Source organism: Carex rostrata, chromosome 32 (assembly GCF_964058835.1).
Source record: "Carex rostrata chromosome 32, lpCarRost1.2, whole genome shotgun sequence".
Lineage (NCBI taxonomy): Eukaryota > Viridiplantae > Streptophyta > Magnoliopsida > Poales > Cyperaceae > Carex > Carex rostrata.
Window position 1 is genome coordinate 5061081 of NC_135949.1, and position 11420 is coordinate 5072500.

At 33.4% G+C, this 11420-nt stretch overlaps 1 protein-coding gene and 1 long non-coding RNA gene across 2 annotated transcripts in view; one reads left to right on the forward strand and one right to left on the reverse strand.

The window, feature by feature from the left end:
- Positions 1-5903: 5903 nt before the first annotated feature.
- The window catches only part of LOC144547838 (uncharacterized), a 10094-nt gene continuing 4577 nt past the window's right edge, over positions 5904-11420 (forward strand). The window contains exon 1 of the mRNA XM_078296519.1: positions 5904-6128. Within this exon, the coding sequence (XP_078152645.1) occupies positions 5904-6128 (225 nt within the window). The remainder of the gene's footprint in view (positions 6129-11420) is intronic.
- Positions 7493-10056, reverse strand: LOC144548144 (uncharacterized). Its single transcript, XR_013509257.1, has 2 exons — positions 9749-10056; positions 7493-7700 (listed from the first exon to the last, which is right to left on the reverse strand). It is a non-coding gene; the product is annotated as an uncharacterized LOC144548144 (long non-coding RNA).

Here is an 11420-nt window from a genome sequence, read left to right on the forward strand (position 1 = left end):
ATTTTTATTTAGTACACATTAGGTGCTTAATGAAACTATTAAGAAATTTCTTGTTTGCTATTGTCATATAAATAACGTCCTTTGTGTATTGAGCCAAGTGGTGATAGGAAAAATTTTAAATTCTCATCACATAGGCATACACATGAAATCCTACAATGGTATCAGAGCTTTGGTTTATTTTTATGACAATTAGACTATTTAATTAGTGCTAATTTAGTTGCACAAGTGTTTAGTTAACTATCTCTCAAGTTTCTTGTTCATAGATTTGTCAATTTTTGTTCTTAAGGTATTAAATTATTTTGGTATTGTTTGAATCAAGAATTTTTGTGGATTTAAAATTTCTACATTAGTTTATGATATGTAGATGGATATTCTAAAATAAAATAGGGAGTTTAGACCGTTTTATTAAGATAAACAAAAATAACAAAACAGGTACAGCTCAGTTTTTTCTGTGCTCAGTTTTTCTGTTTTGATTAAGATTCAAAATATCATATCTAGAATTTGGCTGAATGGATTTTTGTGTTCCACCTATCATTAGAAAGATAGGGAAGTCTAGTTTCTGAAAAACTATATTTTGCAATACAAAAATATTACGGATTTTGTGTGAAATTAAAAATTATAGAGACAACTACAATCTGTTTTCAGAAATGGAACCCGAAATTGAAATGTAATTTTCTCACAAACTAATAAATATTTTTTTATGTTCTTTATATTTCCAGAAAGGTGCTTAAGTCTAGTTTTCAAAAATGTATAGTTTGAATTATAGTTCGAAACACATAATCTTGGGCATAGAAAACATTGACTGGTGCGCAGCAGACTAAAACTGGAAATTTTATAATGGAAACGAAATCCATCCTCGAAAATTTAGAGAGATTTTGATGGCATGCATTTGGTTGAATAGGAACATCCACATAAAATGGGTGTCATTAGATCTGTGTTAGAATTTTCTTAATGTGAAGACGATCCGAAATTATTGCGATGATGACATGATTTATTGATCATAAAATTTGTAAGGCTTTCAAATATTTTTACTATGAGATATCATTCATATAATTTGTTGACTTTTGCTTGTAGTTCCCAATTGAAGTTAAATTACCGGTGTTATACCAACTAAATGAATTCGTGGGTCCCTTGTCAGTGTGAGAGTGTTTAAATGAATTGCTGCCCGCGCCCCCATTCTGCCTGACCCTTCTGCCCGACTCCCTCGTTTATCTCATCCGCACATTTGACTGGGTCAAAATTGACCCGTTCAGCCTCAACTTGCAACCCAGGTTGTAACACAAATTAATACACCAATTGAACCTCAAATCCATTGCGTTTAATTTAATTCGTATTTATTCATTTAGTTGTCATTTTAATCCAATTTATTGGTCCATCTCAATTTTGATATGAAGATCTTGTTAAACAGTCCATATGAATTGTTTGGACTTTGAAATGAAGATATTGATACATGATTGGATCACGAATCCATCCGCGCTATGAATAATAATACCAAATTAACCTGACTATATCATGTGTAGACAATATGGTTGTATTCATTAATTGTGCGGACCTCAGTATTTCAGACAATTATTTGTGTGTAGACAGTACGGTCCGCATAGACATAAAAATATTTGAAGGCCTTACATCAAAGATGTACAGTTTATAGTCGCAATTAATCACAATTTCAGAGGAACATCAAATTTTCCCACATACTAGAACTAATTTTACGGAGCTTTGTTTCGGAAACAGAAATATGCGTTCAATAAAAAATAAATTTTCTAAATAAGAAATAATATTAAATATAATTTAAACATAAAAATATTCATATAACTTTAATATATAATTATATAATGTAATCATTGAATACGTTAAATAAAGCGGCCACACGATTTACTCATTCTGCGTTATTTATTCGTTACGCGAGAAGGCGTGAATTACGAAGATTTATTCAATTTTATATAAATTTTGATAGAAAGTAAAAGGTCATTGGGAAAAAATAATTCTATTTTGTACGATTGGAATTAAAATTTGTCCAAACAATTTTATTTAGTCTTATCTGTTGAGTTTGAAGACAAGGAGAAATTTTGGATCAACAGCTTTAGTGGATGTTTTTTGTCTAAAGAATCATCACTAAGTTATCAGTGGTTATTGATAGGATCGATTTAATATAAAAACAAAACTTAATATATTTAGTAGTGGAAGAGATAACACTCTATAGCAGAAAATTTACTTTTATTATCAATATTCTCTTACTTTCTTACATTCAAAATATTTTTACACATTATATAGACCCATATAAACTTTCTACACACTCTAACACTAAATGACATCTAATCCTCTCATTAACCTTCTCTATTTCCTATACATGTTTTTCATCTTTCAATACAACCTAGGAGACCACAACATGCATCTAGAGAATTTCAATACATTCATGATAATTGTAGAGAGTTCACACATTAACTAATACATTTGACTAATTGACCAACTAATTAAGTTTACTATTTTTTATTTTTTGTGCGTATTGAGAAATAAAATCTTAGCCTCAGTAAATATCATCATAGGCATAGTTTAGGAAACAAATAAGGCTAGCATCATGTATAGCTGTTAAGCCATATTTAGTATCTAGCCTAATCTTTGTAAATTACTGTAATTAAAGCACAATCAGGGTAAATATTTCAGCCACTGTAATTTAGGAAAGAGCCTAACAGCTAGTAGAAATTAGGCTATAAATACTCTTGTATAGAGCTTGTAAAAAATATACAACAATCAATAAAAGCACTGTTAATCCATTCTCTGTTCCACTTTAAAATTCAACAGTGCGGCTCTTTCTCTTTGTTGCTTCTTCTTCAAGCTCTTCTAGGTTTTGATCTCTTCTTCTTAAAACTGTAAGAGAGTGTGTGAGTAAGCGTTATTGTGCTTGATAATCTCTTGTATTTGTAAGATTATTGATTTAGTAGATTTGTGTTGTGTGCTCTCGTATTTTTCCTCCGAAAGAGTTGGTTTCTTTGTAAATCTTGCGTATTTTCTCATTTCTTGTGCTTGCTTGCTGTTTTGGTTTCTTTGTGTAACTCCCTTATTTCTCTATTCATTTGAGTATTGGTGTATGCACACAAAGTTTTCGAAAAAATTTCTCTTTCAAGCATTTGTGTAGTTCAACCTTGCTATTTACCTATCATTCCCAACACTATCAAGTTTGCACAAGTTTGCACAACATTACTACGACTTAATTACAAAGCCAAAAGCTCACTCCTCGGCGTGTCACCTGACCACCTCCACTTGAAACCCCCCTCTTTATACCAACCGATCAACAATGGCGGGAAAAAGAAAGGCAAACAACCAGCTCCACTGTTCCAAGGATCTAGATTTCTGCTGCTTGAGCAACGATGCATGGCATATGGTAAGCCTCTATAAGGTCGACGAACTTCTGCGAGTAATGTACGTAAACTTCCTTGAAGATTATGATGAATTCAACCACAGCGACCAATTTGAGAGCCCGGAATAGATTTTGGAGCTGCTCTGTAGATTTCGCCGCCCAGCCATACAGCTTCAGGATTGGCAATGTGGCCAAATCACTGAAGGAAAGGTGGTTTTGGCTTGTCACAAGTTCTCGACTGATGAGCTCTTGTTCTGCGAAGCAACAGTGGATTCCGTAAGTTCTATTTTTATTTTTTATTTTTTGTGTTTAACAAACAATTTTAGAATTTTAGGTGGAAGATCAATAAGTCATGGACAGGGGCGGAGACCAGTGAGAATCGAGGAAAGCACCTACCCTCCGGCGGAAAAAAAAACTTCATAATATATTATTTTTGAGAAAATTATAAAATATAGTTATATTTTATAATTATAAGAAATTATAAAAATATGGCTTATACTAGCCTTTTTAGGTACTTCCTGATGCCTATTTCTAGGAAAATGTATAATATAAAGGGTTGTTAATTATATGAACAGAGTTGGATTTCAAAATTTTGAACAGAGTTGCTATTAGTTGCTTGTTTGCTACTTCTGTAATTGGAAAAAAAAAAAAAAAAAAAACAGCATCTGAAGTGGCTAAGCTTACTCCTCTTTGTTGCATCAGAAATATTGACAGTTGAACAACATTAAATCTAATTATTACGAGTTTCGTTAAGCATGATTGTAAGAGAAACGTGTGATTGTCTAAAATTATAAAATTGGAATCATGCTAGCTAGCTAGTGTGCCATCTTTGTCACTGACATCCATTTGCCCCTTTAAGCTTCTCACTTAGACGAGGTTAACAAAAATGAAGAGTTAAAAGATCTTTTTTCTTCCTTTTCTGCATAGCCTGTTTTACCCTATGTTAACAAATGGCTATTTCATTGGTGCACTTTACTGTACTGATTTAATTAGAACAGAAAGTTAATTATGTACTACTCTAGTAAGTAATGGCAAACTTAAAAAATATCAAATACTGGTTTCTCTTCTTATGTTTAATTCATTGTTTTGTTCCAGGACTAATTCTTGTAATTTGATTCAGTGTTGTTAAGGCTAAGAACTTTGAAGACTACAACTTCATAAGCAAATGAGTTTTGTTATGTCAGAGTCGATATGGAACACCATTTAAGGAGCCTTTTAATTTATCATCTATTGTACATACCATCTAATTTTCATTACATCTGCACATAGGCTAGAAAACTTGCACCAAATGTAAACTTTGGTGCCGCAAACCTTGCATGCAATAATAAACAATAATACACTGCTTATTTGGTATTTGAATTAACTTCATTACTCATCAAACGCGGTCTCTTAACTAGGCCTTTGTTATACTTCATAAATTTTAATTCAAAGAAAACTCTGGTTTCACAAACCTTGCATGCGATGATGAACTATACAAATGCTTCTTATTTGGTATATGAATGAAGTATATTACTACTTAAATACAGTCTCTTAGTGCTTCTTTCTTTAAACTCCAGGTTTCACGGTTAGAACACAGGGACAATGGTACAGAAGAGCAAGCACGCACTTGCAAATTCAGTCTAAAATGGAAACATGGTCCCAGGATGGGGGAGACTGACACAGTGGGAACTGAAGATATATGCCTCATCCAGGAATAACCAGTAGAGGATCCGGTTCTGGATAACTTTATTGACACTGCACGAAAGTCTCTGGAGAAGCACATGGGAAATTTAGTGAAACAAGGTGGGAGTTCTGGTGTAAATCCTGCTACTTCTCATGGAGCCTCTCCATGTCCTTCTAAGTTCTAACTTGCGAGAGCCGATAGATGTCTACTATTCTGATGGCTCACCACATCATGAGGTACTTCTATTACAATTTCATTTGAAACTAGCTTTTGATATGGTTGTCACTTGTCAGCATGGACACGGTGCAGCACACTAGCCTATTAGCTATGTGTGTAGGGACAAAATTCAACTTTTTTATAATTATAAGAATTATATAAATATGGCTTATACTTTCTGGCTCTGCCCGTTGATGCTCTAGCCTTTTTAGGTACTTGCTGATGCCTATTTCTAGAAAAATGTAAAATATAGAAGGTAGTTAATTATATGAACAGAGTTACTATTAATTGCTTGTTGCCTCTTCTGTAATTGGAAAAAAAAGAAGGAAAAACACTAAAAGAGGATCTGAAGTGGCTAAGCTTCCTCGTCTTTGTTCCATTAGATTGACAGTTGAACAAGTGAACAACATTAAATCTAATTATTATGACTTTTGTTAAGCATGATTGTAAGAGAAACGTGTGATTGTTTAAAATTATAAAATCGCAATCGTGCTTGGTGTCCCACTCCCATCTTTGTCACTGACATCTATTTGGCCCTTTAAGCAGCTTAGACGAGGTGAACAAAAATGAAGAGATAAAAGATCTTTTTTCTTCCTTTTCTGGATAACCTGTTTTACTGTACTGATTTCATTAGAACAGCAAGTTAATTATGTACTACTCTAGTAAGTAATGGCAAACTCATGCCTCATCCAGGAATTGCCAGTAGAGGATTCGGTTCTGGAGGACTTTATTGACACTGCACGAAAGTCTATGGAGAAGCGCATGGGAAATTTAGTGAATCAAGGAGGGAGTTCTGGTATAAATCTTGCTACTTCTCACGGGGCCTCTCCATCTCCTTCTAACCTGCGAGAGCTGATAGATGTGTACTATTATGATGGTTCACCACATCATCAGGTACTTGTATTACAATTTCATTTCAAACTAGCTTTTGATATGGCTGCCAACATGGACACGGTGCCACACACTAGCCTATTAGCTAGTGGCCGGCAGGATTCTGTTTGAATTTTCAGTGAAATACAAGATCATTATAAGTCATATATAATACAGTACAGGCCATGAGGGTTGATTACTAATGTAACAACGTCAAACAGTCTTGCTAGGAAACTTAGGATATTTCACTATACAGTATGTTTCAATAACGACTCTACATGAATTTGTATGGTAAGAAAAAGTGAAACTATAAAAAATTCACAGTATCTAGAAAAGACACAATTCACACTGATTATCAAAGAGAGGAAATATTGAAGAGTTATTTTTATCATATTGGAAAAGAGCTCCCATCAATCAACCCCATCTATCTATGCGTATCTATTTGGAACATAAATTCTTATGGGATCTTTCAGTAGTTGTAGGGTAGTAAGCTATATATTGTGATTCTGCTGTCTTTACAACCTAAGTAAGATCTAGAGACAATAAGCACATTCAGCTTCGGAATTTCTAATGACAAGGAAGACAGCAAAGTTGTGGATATGATTGTGAGCCGGCCGGTTAGGGTTTCATAATTTTTATTTGGGAAAGATTAGATATTTCTTGTTTTTCTTAGATGGTACTAGCGCCGCATAGGTACAAGTGAGTGTAAAATGTGACTTATTAGGGTTTGTATATTGAGCGGTTGGGATTTTGTGTGCTATAGCCTATCATTAGCCGAAGCTGTCTGATCATGTGGGTAATTTGGGGATTACAAAATTGGAAACCCCTGCTACAAAAGGTTATTGCCCTAAATCATTCTCTCTTTGTTATGTTCCTCTTGATTTCTTCAATTTCTTTCACTTTTTGCGATAATCCGATCCAGCTCTTGCAATGTCTATGACAAGCAGCAGCGCTTCTACCGATACCATCTCCTGCATTATTTCCAGCTTGGCAAATCTCATCTCTTCTATTAACTCCTATTATTTCCTCTTTCTTGCTTTACCCATCCTTGGTTTGAGTTCCTTCTCCTTCAACCCTGCCATCGATCATTCCTCTGGACTCCTGAGAGACATCACTGTCTATTTGTTCCCCAGAAAAATGGGCCAGGGTTAGTTTACAACTGTGATGTGGTTTTATTTTGGAGATATTTCCATGAGATACTGTGCACGTATAAATTATTTTAAACTATACTTGCTATTTTTGAAGTAGGAATGTATCCATATATGTCATTGGAAAACCAATAACTGTCACACCCCGACAACAGGGCTGACAACCCGCCGCGCTTATCAGCGCAAGGCGATTCAATCATCATACACAATCAAGTATATACATAAATTACCAATGACAAGACAAGAGCCACAATACATGAATAAACTTTTCTTCTAAGTTTCGAAATTGACATGTAACAAACAATTTGAAAATAAACCTCTTACGGTACAATAAAATCCAATCAAAGTACCATAACAGATTTATTTAAAGTGAACCAAATACTCATCTTTGTGGCATGTCACGCAGTCCTCTAGTTCGGCATCTCACTTTTGTGTCTCGCGCTTTGTACTTGGAACCCACCGAAATGGAAATGTGAGAAATGGAAAATCTCCCAGTGCGGTATTCAGTTTCAGTCGAGTTATTCTAAGACCCAACTAACTAAACCCAACCACACCGAGTTCAAATATAAGGAGAAAACATTGATAATTCAAATTCAAGAAGAATTTACAAAACAAAAACCAATCAAATATCATATAAATTGTTTGCCCTGAAATATGCATGTCTAATTGCTTTACCATAATATTAGTTCCTATTATGCAATGCTCATGTATTATGTCCAATCCACCAATGTTCAAACCATAACTAATTAGCATATCACATAAACTGATCAACAACAAAAGTATAACTTAAATAGAAGTACACATATCAAGTAACATAATATGAATTCATATCATGCAATGCTCAAAATCATATCAAATACTCAAATGTTGATGTGTAGAATTTTTAAGAAACTCATCCAAGTTTTAATAATAAAACTTCAATATGCTTTATTCACAACTATTCATGATAGAATAAAATATCATTATACTAGATAAAATTTTTGGTATTAACAATACTGGGTCATGCGCTACAAGTACAGCGCCTACATGACCGTTAAGCCTCATACAGGACTCCGATCATGCACTACCACGAATATGGCGCCTACACAATTTCTATTATGGCCATAACCTGAAATTATGCGCTTATCCCAAATAGGGCGCCTACATGACTAAAGTTATGCGCTACAAGTACAGCGCCTACATAACCGAGTCATGCGCTACCACGAATATGGCGCCTATACAATTTATGTTATGCGCTACAAGTTCAGTGCCTACATAACAAAAATTACACGCTTACCCTGAATATGGCGCCTATGCAATTTTTGTTATGCGCTACAGGTTCAGCGCCTACATAACAGAAATTACACGCTTACCCCGAATAGGGCGCATACATGATCGTCAGGTTTCAAATATCTGGTTCTTTAACACATTTCATTTAAAACAAGTAAATAATTCACATCATGCTATGTATCATGCATCCAATATATCATGCAAAATTTATGGTTCAACTCATGTCATACATTTATGAAAATTACTATGCATCCACATTATGGTAAGGTTCATTTCAATCAAACTCATGCATTAGCTAAGTTGCTTTGTACCATATTATTCACCAACTTATGAATTATATGATCATGTCACAAAAACAAATTAAGCATTCAAAACATGTAGTTTCAAATCCATAATAAACATTCAAATATAATCTGACCAACGAAAAGGAGAACAGCAAGCAATAATCAAGAAAAGTAGCAATCAAGTGAACCAAATCATTTTTCAACTATTGTTAAACTAACCAATTAAATTCATGATATGCTCTGGTCTCAACTTAAGATTCATGCATGTTCATTTTTCTAAAATTACACTACCTTCATGTCTATAGGTTGTTACCATACCGATTGATTTGGTTAACCTAGTGCCGAGTATTGAAGAATAAAGATCATTACCTCCTATATCACTCATCATTGGCAACTTAGGCAACAAATAATATAACATCAAAATGTATAACTGTCACACTAATTAGGTAATTAGCTGGATATTAGCAACGGCTAGTAAATCTTGTAATTAAGACAAAATTAGGATATAGATTATAATCTCTGTAAATTAGGAAACAGCCTAACGGCTAGTAGAATTTTAGCCTATGAATAACCATGTACAGATATTGTAAAATAACAACAATCAATAATACAATATTTTCATTATTCTCATCTTCACTCTAAAAATTCCACACCGAGGATGTTATTATGAGTTATACAAATTTTGGCATTTATATCAATTTCAGTGCAATCCCTTTGTATTTGGTCAATACCCATATGTTATGCATGCCTTCCACCATTACCCAATAATTGATCAGTACTTGCTATATGACAATCAAACAACCCAATTTAACAATTATAAGCAAGCAATAAAAATAGTAAGTAAACAATCAACAATCAAGAAAACTAAATCAATAATTATAATCTAGCATTCACAATCAATAAAATTAGTTGGATGGAGCTAAGAATAACTCGAAATCCGCACCTTAGCAATGTTGAGCACAACAAGACTTGGAGTCAGTCCACTGTTCAGAATCGAGTCGATCGAGTCATTCGAGAGCAGCCACAAAGACAAAAGCAACTAAGGAAACCAATACATTGTCGTCTTCTCTAACATTCTCATTTCCCGGTCACATCGAACTACCGACACCTCTAATTTCTCCTCTCTTTTATTTCTTTTTTTTTTCTTTCCTCGCTGTCTCTTCTCTATGTTCTTTTCTCCTCTTGTTTCTCCGCCATTGTGTATTAATTAGAGGTCATAGTTAAGCGGCAAGCCAAATGTAAATGGGATTAGGTGGTGTTCAAATTAGTGGCCAAGATAGTTACACGTGTCTTGAGCATGGTTTCATTAAGAGAAATTTACACCAAACCCCTTATGATTAATTTATTTGCACCAAACCCCTTATTTTATTAGAAATAAATTGACATTCAAAGTATATTTTCCATTGACATGCATGAGGTTTAAATAAATTTTAAGATACCTTAATTAAGCTAGACCAAGTATTTTCCACTCATTATATGACAAGTAAAAATAAATCAATTAACACCTAATTAATTTACGGTACTATATAAAAATAATTTAATATATATTATAATATTTCCAGAATTTCTTATTTTAAGACAAACAAAATTAATCAATCAACTTCTGCTAAAGATTTTATAATTATCTATTTTCAAATTATATTTTATTTTTCTATGTATTTAAAGTGTATTAATTTCAAATTGTTGAAATACACAAATTTATAATATACTTCAAAATCTACATTGATATTTCTTTAACACACTTTATATTAGGTTAAAATAAATTTTCATGTATTAAAAAATTAGGCTGTTACAATAAGCTCAGTATTCCTTTTCTATTCCTGTCATAAATATTTATTGTCAACTGATATGCTTGTTATAATTGTCGATTGTAAATACTTGTTTCTTTTTTTCTTTTTTTTGAAATACTTAGTAGGAGCTACTAAGTGTTGTATTAAACTGATGCACTCCATGCACAATATGCAGTGGAGCTCCTGCTTACAACTTATACAACATCATTTATCAGATAGCCTTAATTACAACATCAATCTTGCCAATTAAGCTAAAGGATAAAAAACTCCTCTGATACAGTATCTTACTGTTAGCCTATCCCTTTTTTACTGGCCACCCCTTTACAAAATTTCATCCACAAGGATCCCTCTTCTATAACCCTGACAGCCAGTAGTCTAGGTGGTAAATCTTTGCTGCGAAATATTTTCATATAAGCTGTATCAAATAGTCTAGTCTAGGTGGATAAATACTTGTTTCTTAAACCAAAATTTTATGTTGATTTTCATATAAGCTGGAAAATATATTAATTAAATGCAACAAAAATATGCAAACATCTTTTGATTTGCATTGAAATTGCGGGTCTCCTATAAATAAAACAATCCCAATATTTGCTAACTTTTTATGTAGGAATGTATCAATATATGTCATTGGAAAAACAATAGCCTTGGTGTTCCTTCTCTATTCCTGTCATAAATAATGCGGCCATTTTTATTAATATCCTTAAAAAAAACTTAATTTTAAAAATAACCCTACATTTAATTTTTTATTGAAAATGCTCCAACCGCCAGGCCCACGGGCGGCCCAAAACACAAGTGGACCACCCGTGGCTGGGGTGCTCCATACCA